General features: G+C 51.2%; 4 protein-coding genes across 6 annotated transcripts; 3 read left to right on the forward strand and 1 right to left on the reverse strand.

The window, feature by feature from the left end:
* Positions 1-18: 18 nt before the first annotated feature.
* TPP1 (tripeptidyl peptidase 1) lies at positions 19-6,835 on the forward strand. Its single transcript, XM_039218840.1, has 13 exons — positions 19-108; positions 223-294; positions 557-696; positions 1,909-2,059; positions 2,271-2,398; positions 2,550-2,728; positions 2,910-3,108; positions 3,256-3,444; positions 3,676-3,745; positions 4,144-4,264; positions 4,348-4,506; positions 4,676-4,801; positions 4,970-6,835. Exons 1-13 carry the CDS (start codon positions 65-67, stop codon positions 5,108-5,110), a joined length of 1,719 nt encoding a protein of 572 aa, XP_039074771.1. The 5' UTR covers positions 19-64; the 3' UTR covers positions 5,111-6,835.
* Positions 6,836-7,295: 460 nt separating this feature from the next.
* Positions 7,296-8,701, forward strand: TAF10 (TATA-box binding protein associated factor 10). The gene is made up of 5 exons (XM_039218838.1): positions 7,296-7,555; positions 7,690-7,844; positions 8,080-8,144; positions 8,234-8,348; positions 8,531-8,701. Exons 1-5 carry the CDS (start codon positions 7,324-7,326, stop codon positions 8,618-8,620), a joined length of 657 nt encoding a protein of 218 aa, XP_039074769.1. The 5' UTR covers positions 7,296-7,323; the 3' UTR covers positions 8,621-8,701.
* ILK (integrin linked kinase) lies at positions 8,670-15,316 on the reverse strand. Of its 3 annotated transcripts, none has more exons than XM_039218835.1 (13): positions 15,221-15,316; positions 14,658-14,794; positions 11,306-11,471; positions 11,056-11,151; positions 10,758-10,854; positions 10,575-10,658; positions 10,388-10,473; positions 10,139-10,248; positions 9,903-10,030; positions 9,704-9,825; positions 9,506-9,605; positions 9,267-9,397; positions 8,670-9,082 (listed from the first exon to the last, which is right to left on the reverse strand). In XM_039218835.1, exons 2-13 carry the CDS (start codon positions 14,744-14,746, stop codon positions 8,933-8,935), a joined length of 1,359 nt encoding a protein of 452 aa, XP_039074766.1. In that variant the 5' UTR covers positions 14,747-14,794; positions 15,221-15,316; the 3' UTR covers positions 8,670-8,932. The 3 variants fall into 3 exon arrangements, with proteins under 3 accessions (XP_039074766.1, XP_039074767.1, XP_039074768.1); XM_039218836.1 differs by having other exon boundaries at positions 15,141-15,229; XM_039218837.1 differs by lacking the exon at positions 15,221-15,316 and adding an exon at positions 15,091-15,152.
* Positions 15,317-15,374: 58 nt separating this feature from the next.
* Positions 15,375-20,801, forward strand: RRP8 (ribosomal RNA processing 8). The gene is made up of 7 exons (XM_039218877.1): positions 15,375-15,625; positions 16,798-17,164; positions 17,392-17,845; positions 17,932-18,061; positions 18,239-18,345; positions 18,430-18,526; positions 18,762-20,801. Exons 1-7 carry the CDS (start codon positions 15,527-15,529, stop codon positions 18,879-18,881), a joined length of 1,374 nt encoding a protein of 457 aa, XP_039074808.1. The 5' UTR covers positions 15,375-15,526; the 3' UTR covers positions 18,882-20,801.

Here is a 20,801-nt window from a genome sequence, read left to right on the forward strand (position 1 = left end):
CACAGTCACTAGTTTCTAGGCAGATGCCTGGTGATGGACTATTAGAGCTCATGTGATCTGTCACATGACAGCGGATCTCCAGAAAGGCAGAATGAGACTCCGAGCCTGGTGAGAATTAGGGGCCCCTGGGAGGAGGGGATCATGTTGGAGGGAGTATGTGTTGGAGGGTGGGAACACAGTGGCAGTCCAGCTCCTACTCAAACCCACCTGCCACCTCTGCAGCCTCCTAGGGCTCCTTGTCCTCTTCGTCACTGGTAAATGCAGTCACAGCCCGGAGCCTGACCAACAGCGGACGTGAGTTGACTTAGCATAGACCGTCCCCTTCCCGATGCCCTGTTTTGCGCCCACTGTCTTCGTCCCAGCCTCCCTGAACCCCTTACCAGCTCCTGGTATCCACTGCAAAGTATTATCCCCAGTTGCCCGGCTCAATCCCTGATCATTCACTTCCTATGAGCCATACCTACCTCTAGGATCCTACCCCAAGTTTCAGCCTCTAGTCCTGAATCTTCCATCCCCACACTAACAAAAACCATGTTCCTGACTCTTGACCCTGCAGGTTGCCCCCGGGCTGGGTGTCCCTGGGCCGTGTAGACTCTGAGGAAGAGCTGAGTCTCACTTTTGCCCTGAGACAGCAGAACGTGGAAAGATTATCCGAGCTGGTACAGGCTGTATCGGATCCCAGCTCTCCTCATTACGGTGCCTATTGGGACTGGGGCTGGGATGTGGGATGCAATGGAGGGACCCAGGGCTGGGCTGAGCATGGGATGGTGCACATAATGTCAGGGTCATGCTCTGTGTGCCTGGGGAGGTGGTGATATAGGGCAACTGAATAGCAGTGGCTCTCGTTGAAAAGTTTCCAAATTAAAAAAAGTGAACTGGAACTAAACTGTCCAAAACTCACTCAAATTCTTTCCCCAAAAACTTTCCACTTGTGTTCGTCAGGCTAGAAACCTGAAATTAAGAGCACAGTCTGTGTGATCAAATCTGGATTCAGATTCTAACTCTACTACTTAGGGGCTACCAGACAGATGGGGAAGTAGAATGCAGTACAGATAGGTACCCATCAACTCAAATTCCTTACCCACCCTCACATCCATGCCCATTTCTTCCTCCAGTCAGACTCGAAGGCTGTCAGTTCAGCTCTGAAAGAGCCTCATCCACTTCTTACCATTGCTTGTTACTGCCAATTCATTTGTTAATTCTTGCATGCAGACTGCTGCCCCGTCCCCTGAGCTGTCTGCTGTCCCCTGAGCTGTCTGCCGTCTCTTCCCCTCCACCCAACTCCCCACCGTGCTCCCTACTCTGCTCTAAAACAGTGTTCTGCTCCAGTGGTCATGGTGGATGGTATCCCTCCCCTGCATGAAGCCCTTCATGGTGGGGACCGGGGGGAGGAGTGGTGTTTGTGAGGGGGGTAGTCTCAGATTTACCCCGGAGCTATGTGCCTGGTGCCATGCAGGAAAATAGTGACTCACCATCACGTTAAGCTTAAAGTCAACAACTATGAAGACTGGAACTAAATTAGGTGTCATCTTATAATTGGTTCTGAAAACTTTGAGAAGTTTTACTGGAAATAAACTTAAAATGGAAAATTTCAATTTCTTAACCTCATTTGTTGGTTATGATCATGGCAGTACATGCTCTGATGCAGCATTTGCAAACTTCTGACCTTTAGGGTAAATCCATATTTCTGACCATGGCATTCTGAGTCTCCATAGCCTTTTCTTCTCCTGGCCCCCATATATAGCTTGCACCTGCACAGCCTGCCTTTTTGCTAGAAAGTTCTCACCTGTCCCTCAAGGCCCTGTTCCAGTTTCCCTGGGAAGCCCCAATGTCTCCTGATCGAAGTCCAAAAAGGGCAACTTGGAAAAGCAATGAATGAAGGCAAGATCCTGTACTGAATCTCTGCAGGAAAATACCTGACCCTAGAGGATGTGGCTGAACTGGTCCGGCCATCCCCACTGACCTTCCGCACAGTCCAAAAATGGCTCTTGGCAGCTGGAGCCCGGAACTGCCACTCAGTGATCACACAGGACTTTCTGACTTGCTGGCTGAGTGTCCGGTGAGGGAATGATTGCCCCACAGAGGGTACCAACCATCCTATCAGGGAGACACGTCACCCCAATGGGAGAGAACTGAGACCTGTGGGGGGGGGCGGGTATTTGGGTGAGAGCTAACACATGGGGAGACAACAACGAACAGTGATGCTCAGACAGCCTCCTCTGCTCTGGTCCATGCTTTCTGACCTCTGCTCTCTGATCTCTGACCTCCAGACAGGCAGAACTGCTGCTCTCTGGGGCTGAGTTTCATCGCTATGTGGGAGGACCTGGAGAGATCCATGTTATAAGGTCCCCACGTCCATACCAGCTCCCGAAGGCCTTGGCCCCGCATGTGGACTTTGGTAACACCCAGTGGGTCTGGTTGGGGTTGAAGTAGGTAGAGTCAGGGGCTGGAAAAGTTTAGGTGCTATGGGGGGCTTGAGCTGGGGTCAGTGTTAATGTGAGGGTTGGAGTCTAAAAGATCTCCTCCTCAAGGCTGACTCCTCCCCACAGTTGGGGGGCTGCACCGCTTTCCTCCCACGTCATCCCTGAGGCAACGTCCTGAGCCACAGGCATCAGGGACTGTTGGCCTGCACTTTGGGGTGACCCCATCCGTGATCCGTCAGCGATACAACTTGACAGCACAAGACGTGGGCTCTGGCACAACCAACAACAGCCAAGCCTGTGCCCAGGTGAGCTGTGCAGAGAGTTCCAGGGGCCTCACACCCTGCCCAAGGTGCCTCCCCAGCGTGGCACTTGCTCTCTGACTCCACCCCTGGGTTCTCACCCCCTATCCTGTGATCTGGAACAGTGTCCCCTGACTTTGGGGCCACATCCTCTGACCCATGATATCTGTTCTGACTCCTTTTGTAGTTTCTGGAGCAGTATTTCCATGACTCAGACCTGGCTGAGTTCATGCGCCTCTTTGGTGGGAACTTTGCACACCAAGCGTCAGTAGCCCGTGTGGTTGGACAACAGGGCCGGGGCCGGGCTGGGATCGAGGCCAGTCTAGACGTGGAGTACCTGATGAGTGCCGGAGCCAACATCTCTACCTGGGTCTACAGTAGCCCTGGTACTGCCAAGGGGACTGGTTGGTGGGGAGGTGGAGGGTGGAGAGTGTTGATCACTACTCCCTCAAGGGAATCCCATGAAGGAGAGGGAGATCCTGACACCCTCCTAAATGACTGCCCTTGTGCTCTCCCCCGCCTCCCAAATCCAGGCCGCCACGAGTCACAGGAGCCCTTCCTGGAGTGGCTCCTGCTGCTCAGTAATGAGTCAGCCCTGCCACATGTGCACACTGTGAGCTATGGAGATGATGAGGACTCTCTCAGCAGCGCCTACATCCAGCGGGTCAACACCGAGTTCATGAAGGCGGCCGCTCGGGGTCTCACTGTGCTCTTTGCGTCAGGTGACCTCCCGCTCTAAACGTAGACCCTACCTCAGCCCAGGAGTTTTGACCTCACAGGGACTCTTGTAATCTCTGATTTATAATCTGAACTCAACAGGGACCATTGATCTGACCTCTAAACTCAGAACTCTTGCAGTAATAACTACCTCTTTAATTTCTTCTCTGACATCTGAACCCACATACCAAGCTCTAACCAATTAATCTGAGTGCTAAATTTGGTCTTTGTCCCAGGTGACAGTGGGGCTGGGTGTTGGTCTGTCTCGGGAAGACACCAGTTCCGTCCCAGCTTCCCGGCCTCTAGGTAAGCACCCCAGCCCACCCTTACTTGTGACCACCAATCTTCTATCTATGACTTCATGATCTGGAACCTTTGCCTTGGTCCCACCAGTGCTCCTGCAGCTCAGCCCTCAGTTCTTCCTATAGGTCTAGGTCCCACCATGGCTCCTGAGCAGAACACAGCTCCCAGTATTCCTCTTCCTCAGTTCCCAAGCATTTTAGTAGAAGATTTGGTGAATGTGCTGTAGAGAACAGTGTGCACCATCACCTCAGGCCATGACTTGAGGGTGCAAAACCTCTTAGTCTTCCCCATGTACATGTTTACCCCCAGAGTCCAGCACCTCTAGCAAGACCCAGCCCATACTTACCCATCCCACACATTTTGGGAACCCCTAAAAACTGAGTGCTATCTTTTGCTCTCAGTCCCTATGTCACCACAGTGGGAGGCACATCCTTCCAGAATCCATTCAGAGTCACAAATGAGATCGTTGACTATATCAGTGGTGGTGGCTTCAGCAATGTGTTCCCGCAGCCTTCATACCAGGTGTGTATGCATATTTGTGTGGATGGATGAATGGGAGGGAGCCTCAGTTCAGCAGACAATACTTTCTCAACAACACCTTTCAGGAGGAAGCTGTAGCCCAGTTCCTGAGTTCCAGTCCTCATTTACCACCATCCAGTTACTTCAATGCCAGTGGCCGTGCCTACCCAGATGTGGCTGCACTCTCTGATGGCTACTGGGTGGTCAGCAACAGCGTGCCCATTCCTTGGGTGTCTGGCACCTCGGTAAGAATCAGCCTGGCTCCAAACCACCACTCAGGAACCATTCTCACCCTCTACAAAGACCTTGCACCCAGAACCCCTGACTCTGCAGAGACCTCTGATCCTTTCAGACATTCCTTCCAGTCCAATCCCTCTGAACCCCTAACCTCTACTCCCACCCTGACTCTTGCAGGCCTCTACTCCAGTGTTTGGTGGGCTACTATCCCTGATAAACGAACATAGAATCCTCAGCGGCCGCGCCCCTCTTGGCTTTCTCAACCCAAGGCTCTATAAGCAGCGTGGAGCGGGACTCTTTGATGTAAGTATGGAAGGGAAGGGTGTGGACATTTTCAGGAATATGGGGAGTGCAAAGATGAACCTGAGGGCTGTTCTGATGGGGTTCTGAAATGTGAATACAAGGTAAGGGGGCTTATTCTTTTAGTAATGCTATGAGCAGGCCAAGATCTGATGCCCACCTTCTCCCTAGGTAACCCATGGCTGCCATGAATCCTGTCTGAATGAAGAGGTGCAGGGTCAGGGTTTCTGCTCTGGCCCTGGCTGGGATCCTGTGACAGGCTGGGGAACACCCAACTTCCCAGCTCTCCTGAAGACATTAATCAACCCTTGACCTGTCTTCCACCCCACAGCTGGTGGCTCGGTCCCTTATTCTGCACTGTTGGAAGCCCTGCTGAACCATCAACCGTTGACTGCTGCAAACAATTTATCTCTCTAACCCTGAAATGCTCTGAGCTTGACTTGACTCCCAACCTTACCCTGTTCCATCATGCTCAGGTCTCCCTACTCCTGCCTCATGTTCTGATTAAGATGCTATTACCAATATTGTTACAGATGTTATAACCAGTACTGTTATAACCTACCCCATCCAAACCCCCCTCCTATTTCTTCTTTCTCTTTTCAACCAAGCGTTTTCAAACAGTTGTCTGTGCTTTCTGTGTATACTTTCACTTTATGTTCTCTCAGTTCATTGCAATGAGACCTAGGCTCTCACTTTTACACTCTTTCTTCCCCTGGCGGTGACAAACAATGGGTGTCCTGCTGCTTCATCCAGTGCACACTTCCCAGCCTTTGCTTTATGGGCTCTCTGTCATAGCTTTTCTCACTCTACCCAATGTTCCCTGGAACAAATCAATCACCTGGTATCCACAGCTGTCACCATCTGACAAAATCAGACTTTATATCCGACAGTGATTGATACCTCAAATGCAAGTTGTGTAATACTCAATACTTTATCTCCCTCTTTTCCCAATTCCAGACTGTTCTCTTGTGTTCCTTCTTGGTAAATAATACTATGCTTCTTCCAACCAGGCCAGAAACCTAAGTGTTATCCTAGACTTCCATCTCTTTCACCTCCTCCTCCCCATGACCACTGTCAATCAATAACTCCTACTGACTTTACCTCTTAAATATATCTTTAGTAAGCCACAAGTCCTGCCAGTTATATTTCCTAACTATATCCAGAACTCATCTACTTCTCTCCATCTCCACTGCTATTACATTAGCTTAGAGCCATATTCTCTCTCCCTCCGAATTGTTCGGAGACCCTTGCAAAAAGTGCCCTTACTTCCTGCCCATCCATGGTCCACAGAACCATTTTCCCAGAATAAAATGCAAATCCCATCAGGTTATTTACTTAAGACCCTTCAAAGGTCACTGATTAAATTAGGGCTTTTTCCTATGACTCACAAACCTGATCCTTTCCTTGCTATTTGTTCTTGAGTAACAAATTGTTTACCCTCCTTGCTCTCCCTGCCCCCGCCCCCCGCTCCACTTTCACTTTTGCTCAAGATATTCTGTACCCTTAACATGAACCCAGACTCCCTTTAACTGATTGGTTTCCAGGATTCTTTTAAGACTCAGCTCAGAAGTCATCTCCTCCTGCGAACCTTTTGGCTCCCTGAAGTTAGTTGATTTGGGTATAGCAGAAAAATTTTAGCTTTTTTGAAACCAAATCTGTTTGATTCTTGGTTCTGATGTAGACTACAAGAGAGCTTTGGGCAAGTAAGTTCATCTCCCTGAATCTTTTCTCTAGTCTGTTAAGTGGGGATATCACTATCTGCCTCTCACAATAATCAGGGAATAATTAAGTGGAATAAAGTTGATAGAGTGCCTGACACAAAGAAGTAGGCAGCAGATGTTAGTGCCCTTCCTCCCTTGCACCGCATACTATGTCTACCTCTAGTACTGTTAACTCCAACATAGTATTGAAAATCCTTGTTTACCTGTTTGCCTCTCTTTCCAAGAGTAGAACCTGGTCTTACTTAACTTTGTATTTCCAGGCCCTAGCTCAGTTTTGGCAATTTGGAATTAAATAAATGTTGCGTTGAAAACCCCACCCTCACTCGCTGTGATTTTGCATATGCGGTTTACTCAAGCTGAAATAGTTCCCTCCCCATCTACAGCAGCACTATGCGCTCTCCTGTGGCCCTCACTTCTCTGGGTAGCTGGAGGGGAGTGGGGCTTGCTTTCCAACCGGTAAAGGGCTGAGTAAGGGAACTAGAAAGGATGCAGACTGGCAGGCAATCCATTGTCGAGGGGTGTCCCAAAGCGGTCTTTAAGCTCCAGGTTGCAAGAGTGGTCCCAGACCTGCAGAAGAGCGTACTCGACATTCACAGTTTCTGTCCCTACGAGTAAAGCCGGATGAGAAGCGGCCTGTCTGCGCCATCTCGCTGGCCGACTGACAACTAGTATGCCGCGGGCCCTCGAGACACCAAACATGGCGTGGGAGGGGCCAGGCGCGAGGCGTGTGACGTCACCCCTGGTGTGTGCGTAACGTGAGCGGAAGCGGAAGCGGCTCTGTTCGCCGCCTCTCCCACCGGCCCGATGAGCTGCAGCGGCTCCGGCGCGGACCCCGAGGCGGCGCCGGGCTCCGCCGCCTCGGCCCCGGGCCCGGCGCCCGCGGTTTCGGCCCCCGCAGCGCTGCCGGCGGGCACCGCTGCGGAGAACAAGGCCAGCCCCGCGGGGACGGCAGGGGGACCTGGGGCTGGAGCTGCGGCAGGGGGCACAGGACCCGTGGCGGCGCGGGCCGGGGAGCCGGCCGAGCGGCGCGGGGCGGGTGAGGACTGGGACGGGTGAGGGCAGCGCCTAGGGCTGGGCCCAATAGTGGGTGAGGGCAGAGGGTTTGAGGTTGACCTAGCTGGGGCCCCGCGCCTCCCACCTCCGTGTCTCAGTTTGCTGGTTCTCCTCCAGCTCCGGTGTCGGCGGGCGGCGCGGCACCCCCGGAGGGGGCCATGTCTAACGGGGTTTACGTGCTGCCGAGCGCGGCCAACGGAGACGTGAAGCCGGTGGTGTCCAGCACGCCTCTAGTGGACTTCCTGATGCAGCTGGAGGATTACACGCCTACGGTGGGCTTCCTGCTTGAACAAGGCTATTGGCCCGCTGTCAGGCCAACTTTCCGCTACGCCACCTGATTTCCAGCTTCCTTTTGTACTTGCTTCCCTGCTAGCTCTTTGATTTATCCCCTCTGCCCACCCAAACTGTGAGCTTCCTGAAAGCCAGGCCTGCCCACCCATTTCCCTCACCCTCTCAGCCCTGTACTGCACAGGGCGAACGCTGACCGTCGTCTCATTGATCTCTCAGATCCCAGACGCAGTGACTGGTTACTACCTGAACCGCGCTGGCTTTGAGGCCTCGGACCCACGCATGTGAGTACAGTCTGGGCAGGTTAGAGCCTTGGGTGCTTGTGTGGAGTTTATTGCCCCATCTCTTTCTCACACCAGTTTTTTCTCTCTAGAATTCGGCTCATCTCCCTAGCTGCCCAGAAATTCATCTCAGATATTGCCAACGATGCCCTACAGCACTGCAAAATGAAGGGCACGGCTTCTGGCAGCTCCCGAAGCAAGAGCAAGGTGTGAGGGGAGGCTCATTGAATCAGTAATTACCTCCCACGGCATCGGAGGCTTAATTTATCCTGAAACTCCTTTGGGGAAACTAAGCCCTAGGGGAGGTAAAAGACCTACTCAGGGTCACCCACCTGGGTTTGAAATCTGGGATTCCTTTGCTCAGCTGGTGCTCTTCCCTCTTCCCTCAGGACCGCAAGTACACTCTAACCATGGAGGACTTGACCCCTGCCCTCAGCGAGTATGGCATCAATGTGAAGAAGCCGCACTACTTCACCTGAGCCACCCAACCTAAATGTACTTGTCTGTCCCCTTGTCCCCACACCAGCCTGTTTTCATAATAAACTTTATTGTGACAGGCAGGGCTGGTCCCTCCCATGCCGGGAGATACCGTGTGGCAAGTGACAAAGCTCTGAGCCTAGCCCCTTTGGGGGCTGCAGTGGTAGGGATGGGGGCAGAGGGATGGGCCCCATGGCTGGGGTAGTACCATGACTGGAGGCAGGGGAGGCAACCAGAGGCCTGCTGCTTTGGGGAGACACACTCCCCTAACCGTGTCCTGACACCTCTGGAGTTTAGGCAAGGACTTTCCATCTCTACTTGTCCTGCATCTTCTCCAGGATGGGCACAATCATGTCAAACTTGGGCCGCTTAGCAGGGTCTTCATTCATGCAGATCTTCATGAGCTTACACACATGAGGGGAAATGCCTGGTGGGATAGTAGGCCGAAGGCCTTCCAGTGCCACCTGCAAATACAGGGAAAAACAAAATGGGTCTCAGGACTTGAATGTCCTGTGGGGAGAAGCCTCTAGTCTTCAGGACAGGATTACTGTATATTCGAACAAAAATGGGAAGAGCCCAGCCCTGCTATAGTAATTGTCACTACCACCACCATTCCTCCGGCACCAGTGCATACAGTTGTGCTCTTACCTTCATTCCAATCTCCATGTTGGAGAGGTCAGCAAAGGGTACCTCCCGTGTCACCAGTTCCCACAGAAGCACTGCAAAACTCCACATGTCTGCTGAGCGTCTGTTTGTATCTTCAGGCTTCTTCTGCAGAGCTGGAGGAACAGGACTTATCTGTTCCAGCTGCCTGTCCTGTCTCTGCCCCCTTCCATTACCACTGAGCTGGCCCCTTCTCTACCTCCCAACATGATGCCCTTACTCACCTTCAGGGGCCACCCAGGCAGGCGCATACATGCGCCCAGGGCATTGGAAGGAGAACTTGACGTCGGCCATGCTGATTCGGGCAGTCATGTCCTCATCAATCTGAGGAAGAGAAGATAGATATGTGGAAGGAGGTAAGTCCTATTCTAGACAGGGAAAGGGCTCTGGGAGCCTGAGCCAGGAGTGAAGTGTGACCTCACCATTACACTCCGGCTGTTGAGTGCATGTCGTGGGATGAGGGGCTCTAGAGTGTGTAGGAAGGCCATGCCCCTTGCCATGTCCAATGCAAACTTCACAGCCTGGCTCTGGTCCACAACAAAATCTAAGGAGGCAAGAGTTAGTTTGGAAAGGTTCACACACCCTGCCCCCATCCCTTGAGATTTGACATCCCCTACTCACTGGTGCCTTCATGTAATACATTGTACAGGGATCCATATGGCATCCAGTGTGTGATGAGGGTGGGGTGTGGAGCAGGTGGAGACTGACAGGCACCTAGCACTGGGAGCACATTCGGATGCGAGAAAATCCTGGAAGAAGGAGAGTATCCCTAGCTGAGATCAGCATAAAAGATCTCCGTTTGGGTGCTAGTCAGGGTTCTTCGGAACCAGCAGCTTCCCGTTTAGGCCTGGCCGCACCTGAGCCGGGGACACTCCTCATTGAAGTCCCTGCTCTTCCTTGTACTCCAGTCTCGAACCTTGAGCACCTTCATGACGATGTCGTTGCCCTGCCAACGGCCCTTCCATAGCTGGGAGACAAGTAAGGTTTAGGAGGCTTTAACTAAGGCTGCCACTTTCTTGTCCACTAACCAGAGGAAAAACTTAAAACAGGTGAAGAGCAGGTAATTATAAGGGTTGGGGAGGGAGGAGCAAGAAGAGCAGGGTCACCTCTCCAGAGTGATTCTCGTTGAGTTTCGCCAGGAAGTTGAGCTGTTTGAAGTCAATGCCGGAGTGTTTGTTCAGAGTCCCGTTTCCTGAAGGTGTGGGCAGGTCAGGTACCCAAGCTTCTCTCTAACCTAGCCCCAGGAGCTCAGGGTTATTCCCTCAACCACCCCTCCCCTTACAGCTGACTCACGGGGCCGAGTGCGGGTGGTCCCCTTCCAGAACGTGTCCTTGTATGGAATACGGTTAAGATTCTGACCCATCTTCTCTGCCCGTTCTGGGGAAGAAAAACAATTTTGGCCTTAGTTGTAGTATGGAGTGAGGAGATAGGTGGGGGGACAAGACAAGAGGTGCAAACTGGGGTTAGGGGACAGACCTCGGAGGAGCTCTCTCAGGGGTGCCTTGGCTTTGTCCACAGGCATCTCTCCATACTTGTTACAAATACTGACAAGAGCCCCATTGGCCACCAGGTCCTGGAATGAAAAGGTGGTTGTGATGAGGGGCCCTGCTACCTCTCTGGCAGTTACACCCAATCATGAGTACAGGTGTAGTATCAATTCTGAGTGTCATACGTTCGGCAGTACTCACAGGATGGGTTGAAGGTTCCAGAATCTCCCGTTCGGGCTCAGACTTTGCTTCCCATTCATCCCAGGGCTTGGGGCCTGAGTACTCACCTCTGCGACCTGATCTTGGCCCCAAAAACAGGCATAGTGCAGGGGCACATTCCCATGCTCATTCACTGCATTGATGTCAGCTTTATACTGCAGCAGCTGGTCCCCATAGACAAGTAGAAGAGGCAGAAGACAGTCAAATGAGAGAAGGAAGTTGAGGCATGCAAGGAGGGAGAAGAGTACACGTTAGAGTGCTTGTGACTGACTTCCTGGCATGTACAGGATGTAGGTTAGAGGGAACATTCATACATACCTTCTGCACAATATCACGGTGTCCATGACTAGCCGCCAGGTGCAGGGGGGTGTCATCCCCACGGTTCATCACATTAATTCGTGCCCCTCGCATGATCAGCATCTCAACCACAGCAGAACGGCCCTCTCGGCAGGCCCAGTGCAAGGGGGAGAAGCCATGATCGTCCCTTTAAGGACAATAACAGTGGTTATTGATCTGGAGGTGGGACGGGGGCAAAGGCTTTGGACAGGAAAAACTGATAGTTATTCTGCATAATCTCCCTGGGAAACCCTACCTCTCCAGGACTCTGATTCTCATTCATGCCAGCAACTTCCAGAGCTATCCAACCAAGACCTTCCCCTGAGCTTCAAACCCAACCAACCAACCACCTGAAATCCCAACAAAAGCATATGATTCACCATCTTCATCATCTCCCACCAGCCTTTCTCTCATTAAATAGTAGCATTCTTCATTTGGTTTCCTCTGTATTCCTTTTGCAACATCTGTTGGTCCTTTCTGTTTCCACTGCATCTCATATATCCCCCTAGTATACCATTTGTGGCACTGGATTGTAAAAATTGAATGGGCTGTGTTGTCTGCAAGACTGAACTTCTTGAGAGAATAGATTGACAACAGGTGTTTAGTGCATGTTAATGCAAAGGAAGGGTGTCTTGGAGAAGGAAGGCCACAACTCATGGGAAAGGGAGCAAGCTTCTGGTACTGAAACTTAAGATCTAAAAATGGACTGCAATGAAAATAATGTTTTGGAACGGTTTATAAGGTAAAAGAAGTTCTTTTGATAAGTCATTACTGATGAGGCAGCTATCAACCAGAATTTGGTTTGGTAAAACAGGATTCCTCTATTCAAACAATCCTGGGCCCAGCACATGAGAATGAGAGGAAAGTGAGAATGGCTTCTTTGGAAAGAAAACTATACCAGACTTTTTTCCCCTAAAGGATATGTATTTTCTAAAGTCAAAGAACTGTACAAAAAGGAAAAAAAAAAAACACTTGGTGGGAGCTGGGCCTGCCTGACAGCCTGGGGCCATAAAAGGAAATTCCCTCCAGTCCCCAGCAAGGGCTCCGGTGAAGATCCAAGGGGCGGGGCAGGGGGCGGTCCGTGGTCTGGGACCGCAGCCTCCGGATGCCTTAGTGCTTTGGTCACTTCCCTTGTGGGGGCTCTAAGCACGTCCTGAAGTAGATCAGGGGTCTGGCCACTGCAGGCCACCCAGATGGCCCCCTCCCCCAGGGGATGAGAGTGAGGGGCGTGGCCTTTAACTTAATGACTTCCCTCCACAGCTGCCCTCATCGGCTCACTTAGAGATAGCCAAAAGATTTCCTGGGAGGTAGATTTCCCCCTCCTCCTCTTCTCTGAAGGAACTGCTATCCTCTACTTAATCAGTTTTGCCTCCCTGCTCTTTAATTTGTGCCCTGGTTTATCAGCCTCCTGCAGTCTGTGGCAAGGAGAAGGCCAGAGCCTGAGGGCAAAAGTATGGGCAAGAGGGTTCTGCTCACTGTCAGTCTGCCTGTCATTGCAGGGCTATGGGCTGTAATCCCAAAGAAGCCTGCAGGAAATTCACCCCACCTCATATCCAGCATTTAACCTGCTTGGGCCCCCAACGCCTATCTCCTCAAACCAGCACTAAAGCCTTCCAGTTTCACTAATACCAGCCCTTCCCCTTTTGGCACCAAAGAGTTTTTACAAGATGCAAGTCCCACTGGACAACTTCACCTAAGCCTTTATAACCCTACCAACAAAATAATAAGGGTGCTTGCTCTTTATCAGAGCATTCTTTGAAGAATTATGAAAGAATTATAGAAATTATGAAAGATTATGAAAAATGGAAAAAGTGACTTTTGGGAATTATGGAGGAATGGCATAGAGAACCAATGAAGCCTGGAAGAAGATGATAGGTGATCCCTACCTGTCAAACCTGAAAAGTAAACTCTCCAAACCTGAGGGAATAAAATTTTAAAATAAAAAATCCCTAAAACCCACCACCCTGAATCCTCAACACCACTACTGCTTTTCTTGCCTTTCTCAGCCAACATTGTTTACATTCACTTTCTCTATTTCCTCACCTCCCATTCAACCTGCCACCAGGCTGCTGCCTTGAGGGCTGGCATTATGTCTGATTCTGGGCCTCTAGCGCCCAGCACAGGAGGTGTTCATAGTACTTTAAATGGAGGAACCAGGTGGTGTCTGGTTTCTTCCTCCGTTTCCTTCTAAAACAGCCTTCCCAAAGATCATCTAATGTATTATTAATTGTAAATTCAATAGTTACTTCAAAGTGCTCAAGTTCATTGACCTCTCAACAGCCTATACTACTGCTGACCACACCCCCTTCACTGAAACATTCACTTGTCTGAACTTTACTAACATATTTTCCTGTTTCACATACAACCTCCAGTGGGTCCTTTTCAGTCTTGTAGGCTCTTAATACCTTCTCCTTCATAACCAATGTCTTCAGGTATCATCTATACATTAATATCTCCCAAATCTGTGCCTCCAAGTCAGATCTCTGCCCTGAAATCCCAATCTGCATAGCCAACAATCTACTCAACATTTCCACTTTGCTGTACAGTCACTTTAACGTGTCAGAGCGGCCCTCATCATCCTTCAGTCTTGTCCAACTGCAAAAGCAACCATCATCTATCTACCCAAGTGTTCAAGCCAGAGCCCTGGTCATCATCTTTGACCTTTCTCTCTCCCCACACCAGGTCTCACCAATTCTTTATCCTAAAGATTTCAAGAATCTGATCACTTTTTACTTTCTCATCTGCCCCCATTCTATTCTAAGGCATCACCACTGCTGGGATGGACTAAGCAATTCCCCCTCCACAGGGCCACCTGCTCTTCAAAAGTTATCCAAAATGACACTTAAATGAACAATCTCATCATATCACAGCAAGGTTTAAACCCTTGATCTTAGAATAATGGCCTTATAGCCTAAACATCCTTGCATGATCTGGCTGACCCTTGCAGCAGACCTTTCCAGTCTTATCTCTGTGGTTCACCACTTGTACCCAATCCTTCAGCCCACAGAAGCTCACAGAAGTCTTCTATCCTGCAGCCATATGGACCCGTAGACAATACTGAGACACACCACTCTCTGTCTTGCCTCCTAGCTTATGCCCATGCAGCTCACTGAAACTGGAAAGCTCTCTGCAGCCTCTGACTGTGAAACTGTTGTTGATGAGCAGTCAAGAGGCAGCACAGTTTTCTCTGTGGAGACCCTCTGCCCCAACAGGCTGTGCTTTGCACTCTTCACACTGGGTAGGAAAGTCAGCTGCCCCCAGCCAGCGTGAGCACTCCACATCGCGAAGAGGAGCAGGTCTTTGCCCTTCTCACCCACCAGCCACCTCAGCTCACCCCTGGTTGAGGTCGTTCTCCGTGTTGTCCAGCCACAGGCGAACGGCCACCGCGTTGCCCTCCCGGCACTGAGTGAAAATGTCGTCCATAGCAGCGTCCCGGCGCTGAGTCCCCTAGATTGGGGAAGCCTGGGGATTCTGGAGGGATCCAGGGAAGGGGAGTGAACCCCGAGCTTTGTCCCCCACCGGAGATGAGTGTTTGTGTAGGGGGTGGAGGGTCCCCGGCTACCTCCCCAGCTAGTGGAGGTCTGGGAAGGAGTTGGGGAAGACGGGATGATCCCCGACTGTGCACCCTGGGCGCGAAGGACGGGCGGGTCCGGGCGAGGAAGGGTGAAATTAGGGAGTAGAGTCCCCTGAAGGGGTGACAGCGAGCAAGCACTGGGACCCTACCCGCGGATAGAGCTGGGGGGAGGGGGACTTCAGGCGCCCTATACCCTGTGAGAGGGATCGGGGGTCCTTCCCGGGAGTGGCCCTCGTTTCCTACTCGGTATTCGGGCGGAGTGAAGGCTGACGGGTTGGCAGGGGTCGAGCCTTGGGAAGGGGCAAGGGTGCTCCCGCACTCACCGGGACTCGGGCTGGAGGAGCCTTCTCCGGGGAACTCCCGTCCTGCCGCGCCCGCCGACCGGCCCCGCCCCTGGCCCTCTCTGGCCAGCGCGGGGCCCCATCTCTCCCTCCCGCCTCCCTTGCCCTTCTAGCCAGCCGTGCCTAAACTCGATGGTTTTCGGCACCGCGTCGGGCGCTCTAGCCACCGAGACTTTCACTCTTTAGTTTCCGGCTCAGTTCCGGAGGTTCCGCGCGGTAGGTTTACTGTAGACCAGCGCTGCACGTGGAGAGGTGTTTGGATCCCGCGACTTCGCGCGCCAGACCCGCATGTTCGAAGAGCCGGAGTGGGCCGAGGAGGCCCCAGTAGCCACGGGCCTCGGGCTTGTGGCCGCACGGCCTCGGCTTGTCTCAGCCTCACAAATCAAGGTGAGTGGCCTCTCAAGGACACCGGGACCTGTTCCAGACGGAGAAGCTTACCCTGGTGGATCCGAGCGCTGGTACATTCCGTGTGTGTGTGTGTGTGTGTGTGTGTGTGTGTGTGTGTTGGGGGGCGCCTGGACCAACTGAAGATCCGACTGAGTATAAAGTTATGGAAGCTACTGAAGTGAAGAGGGTTTCTTGAACAGGAAAAGCACGAGCAAAGGACCTGATGCAAGAAAGCATGTCCTGTCGTTAGGGTCACACACACTAGGGTCACACACACAATGATTCGTGGAGCATAGAGAATGAGAGGGTATGCCTTTGAAGTTGGAGAGGTAGAGAAAGTTTGCGTATTTTAAGGGTAGAGGCCAATGAAATGGCTTTAGCTGGCTAGTGATTTCCTAAGATGTGCATTTTGAGAAGGTCATTGGTTGCAGTGTGGAGATTGGATTGCGGAGAGCAAGAGTGAATGACAATAAAGGATTATCGGCACTACTATTCTAAAGAAGTGGTGCAGAGTGGATATTGAAAACCTCCAGGTTAAGTGCCTGGCCTAGGACCTCCCAGTAGGACTTCAGTCCAGAAGGCCTCTCAGACAATAGACCTCCTTTAAACCTTTGCACTTGTGAAGGCTGTTGTACTTCCTCAGGCTCTTCCTACCTTTCACTCAGCCTCCAAAATGGAATTGGACTACTTTATTTCCTCCTGTTCATCTCCTCATCCCATTGCTTTAATCCATGCCACTGGTCTCCCTCCATTGGCAGCTTGCGCCTTTAGGCTTGTTCTCTACACTACAGCTAGACTTATCTTAAATGCACACGTGTGATCCTGTCACTCGTTTTCAGAAACCTCCCTAGCTTAAATAGACAGATACCAGCTGGAGGCAAAAGCCTGAGATTGAGGTTTGGGACTCCTGTTCTCTGGCCTTGGTCCTGTTGCTTGTGGTCTTACACATTCCTGGGGGAGCTCCATTTTCTCATCTGCAATTTGAAGAAAGTGAGGTAGATGGTTTCTGCTCTCCAGCCTCCCAGAGCTTGAGATGGTGACTTGAAAGTTTTCAGTCTGGCAGGCTTCATGACAAGCTAGTGAAGTTGACATGCCTCTCCAGCTCTCCATTCTTATTCTCCATTGCCCCTCTATTCACCTCACCCCTGCTCTCTTCCCTTGTTTTCCCCCAGGGCTCCAAGCACCATCAGCTCTTGGCCACATTACGGGCCCTGGAGGCAGCATCTCTTCCCCAGCAGCCCCCTAGCCTGCCTGACAGTGACTCTGAGGAGGAGGTAGTGGAAAGGAAGAAGAAACGCCCCAAAAAGGCCTCATTTTCCAGTGTTTCTAATGAAGTAGGAAAGAAGAGGAAGAAGAAATGTCAAAAACAGGGCTCACCTAGCAGTGACTCTGAAGAAAACGAAGTAGAAAGGAAGAAAAAGTGCCTCGAAGGGATTTTCAATGCCAGTGTCTCTGCTGAAAAAGAGAAAAGGAAGAGGAAATGCCAGAAACAGGTCCACCCCAACCCTGCCCAGCACCTGGACAATGATGACCAAACAGGTACTAATGGATGTGTACATGTGTGTGGGACAGGAGGGGGATCAACTGATCCTAATACATGACAGAAGTTACCTGCCACCATTAGGTTTGGGATTAGGCGATAAGAAGTACTTTCGTGCAGGCCACAGTCCCTTTCTCAAGGATAGGGGTATGGCCAGGATGATTGCCAAACTTATGAATTCAGGGGATCTTACCCCAAATATGTTTCCCCATCTCCCTCCCTTCAGGTCCCAAAGCTTGGAAGAGTAGTGCTACAAATGACCTATCCAAGCCAAGTGCTGGGACCACTTCTGCCGACCCCCCCCATACCTTGAGTCGCAAACAGTGGCGGAACCGGCAAAAGAACAAACGTAGACATAAGAACAAGTTTCGGCCACCTCAGCCACCAGACCAGGCTCCAGGCACAGCCCCCACAGAGGTGACAGAGGTGCCTCCTGACCCCAGTCTGCACAGCCATGAGGATCGGGCCAGGGCTCTGCGAGCCCGCATGGCACAACGGCTGGATGGTGCCCGATTTCGTTACCTCAACGAACAGCTATACTCAGGGCCTAGCAGTGCTGCACAACGTCTCTTCCGGGAAGACCCCGAGGCCTTTCTCCTCTACCATCGTGGCTTCCAGAGCCAAGTTAAGAAGTGGCCACTGCAGCCAGTGGACCGCATCGCCAGGGATCTTCGCCAGCGGTGAATGGGGGTTGGGCACTCTGAGCAGTGTGGGTCAGTCATGGCTCAGACTAGATCAGTGAGTGATCCCTCCCCTCCACTCCCAGGCCTGCGTCCCTGGTGGTAGCTGACTTCGGCTGCGGGGACTGCCGCCTGGCTTCAAGTATTCGGAACCCTGTCCACTGCTTTGACTTGGCCTCTCTGGACCCCAGGGTCACTGTGTGTGACATGGCCCAGGTAAACCCCCTCTTCCTCTCTGTATCTGACCTGTGTTCTAGACCCAGCCTCTGTGTGCTAATCTCTAATACTCCCTCTCTGCCCTGCTTGCCCATCCTGGTGTCAGGCCCTAGCACTCAGTGCTAGATTTCTCCTTCCCACGTTGTGTACTTTATATAGTTCTCCCACTCTCCACAGGTGCCTCTGGAGGATGAGTCTGTGGATGTGGCTGTGTTTTGCCTTTCACTGATGGGAACCAACATCAGGGATTTCCTAGAGGAGGCAAATCGAGTGCTGAAGCCAGGGTAGGAGCTCTCAGGACACGGATGCATGTATATGTGCACATGCCTATGTCTGCGCATTTACATAGAAATTTTTACCCTTCTCAGGGGTCTCTTGAAAGTGGCTGAAGTCAGTAGCCGTTTTGAAGATGTTCGGACTTTTCTGGGGGCTGTGACCAAACTAGGCTTCAAAGTCATTTCCAAGGTGAGGAGCCCAAGAAATCTCACTGTTTTTGTCTCATGTGGTCCTTTTTTACAGTAATAGCATTCAGGAAGGAGGCTACAGGCACAGACACAGTGCCTTGAAGGCATTTGCTCCTTGAAGGCATGACACATGGGAGAGCCCTGGAAGCTTTCTGAGTGAGGGTGGGACATGGACAGAGGTATTTTGAGGAGCTTGGGTGAGGATTCAGAGCTCACTAGGTCTTTTCTGCCCCTAGGACCTTACCAACAGCCACTTCTTCCTGTTTGACTTTGAAAAGACCGGGCCTCCTCGGGTAGGGCCCAAGGCTCAACTCACAGGCCTGAAGCTTCAGCCATGTCTCTACAAGCGCAGGTGACCTCTGGGGCCCCCTTGAAAGGGGAGGCAAGTCTCGAGCTCCAGGCTCAGAACTCTGAAGACTGTATCCAGCCAGGCTCTCTCTGACCCAGGAATGAGTCCATCCCTTCCTCCATCCAAAGAACAAAGTGTGATAACCCCCTGGTTCAGCCTTGCTCTAATAAAGGCTTCTTGGTTCCAAGAATCATAAAGTCACTTGGGCTAGCTAATAAATAAGGAGTTTATTGTGACAAGAGTGTTTGGGAATTAGGGATCCTCTAAATGTCATAGGAACTAGGTGGTTTGGAATCCAAGGCATCTCTGGGTTTGGTTCCTCTTTCCATCTTTCAGGAGCCACGTGGACTTTCTGTCCTGGCATCTCTACTCTTTTCTGATTTTCCATCTGCTGAGGAAGTCTACAGCCAGAGCTGGGTACATAGGAGGTACTCAATAAACTGTAGGTATGACAGTTACCTTACATAGTAAGTAAGCCTTACTATTTTCTGAAGACCTTCCCTAGGTAGGGTTGGAGGTTGAAAAGAATGGATTTGTTGACGGAGAAAGACTCTGGGAGAGCTCAGGATAGGGCTTTCAATAGGCTTTACTTCATAGAGTCTTTAGAGATTATTGGTAAGATTCTGATCTGTCCTTGGAGGGGGATGGTGAGGAACCTGGATCTCTTCATAAATAACAACTGGTTGATGCCATAGTAGGGTGGGAGTTTGGGCTGTCCCTTGGCAGAAGGGTCTCTTTTTTGTTTTTGCCTTGCAGTAGGCCCAGATCAGCATGTCCTGGGATGGCTATGGGCAAAGAAGGCTGGTGCTGGAAAAAGATGAACTGGGATGGTAGACCCTTGGCTTCTCCCAGAGGGCATCTGCTGTGGATCCAGACATAAAGATACATCCTCTTTACCTGTTTCAATGAGCAAACACTGAGCGTGCCCAATGGGACACAGCTTCCATTGCTCTGAGCCAGTCGGTACCTCCACTAGGAGATGGAGGCTCTGAGGTAGGCCGTCGGCCAGAAGACATGTTTGGAGGCTAGGCTGTGAACCATTCAACATACTGTACTGTGTCTTCCCACATGCTTTTCTCTCTGCCAAATACTCATCTGACTGGCAGAGTCGTATTCATTCTTCCAAATAGCCTTGCTGTGCCCTACTCCACCCTTTCCAAAGCAGAATTAATTTCTTCATCTGTACTCTCTAAACTGGATTGTAATGGCTTTGTGCATTAGGTTGTAGTCTTCTTGAGTCATATTTATTTTTGTATTCCCAGAGCTTGTTGCTGAGGTGGTGATAAGGCATAATAGGGTCCATTTGAGTGGAACTGAGGAGAGCAGGATGTTGCAGGAACTCAAGTTCAGGGCACAGGATGTGGGCACTGAGGACTAGGGACAATGGAAGTAGTAGGCAGATGGGAGAACTTGAGCAGGTAGAACCGGGGCGGGCAGCGGGGGGGAGTGTTGAGGGTTGGTGACAGAGAGGAATCTGAACTGAGCCTCTGGTTTCTTGCTTGAACAACTATTTGAGCTGGTGCTGCCATTCAAAGTGTTGGGTTTCAGGTACCTGCTAGGTGTTCATTTGGAAGAGGGATGTAAAAGTGCCAGGAGAGAGCTGGCTAGCATTTGGGAATCAGCAGTCATCAGGTGGTAATTCAAGTCATAAGAATAGGTGAGATATCCAGAGTAAGGTAGTGAGAAGAGAAGATGGCTCAGAATAAAATGGAGGAACATTTAACAGATGGGCAAAGGCAAACGGACCATTAAAGGTGACAAGATGAGAAAGTTAGGCCAGAAATGGAGGAGTAAAACCAGAAGTGGATGCTTTCAATATGAAAGGAAGGGATAGGGAGGTTGTCAGCTGTCAAATGCTCTTGCAAGATGTGTTAAAATCAGTGGCCTGGGTGGCTCTGTCAGTTAAGTGTCTGACTCTTGGTATCGG

Source organism: Hyaena hyaena, unplaced genomic scaffold, assembly GCF_003009895.1.
Source record: "Hyaena hyaena isolate Hyena2069 unplaced genomic scaffold, ASM300989v1 scaffold_779, whole genome shotgun sequence".
NCBI lineage: Eukaryota > Metazoa > Chordata > Mammalia > Carnivora > Hyaenidae > Hyaena > Hyaena hyaena.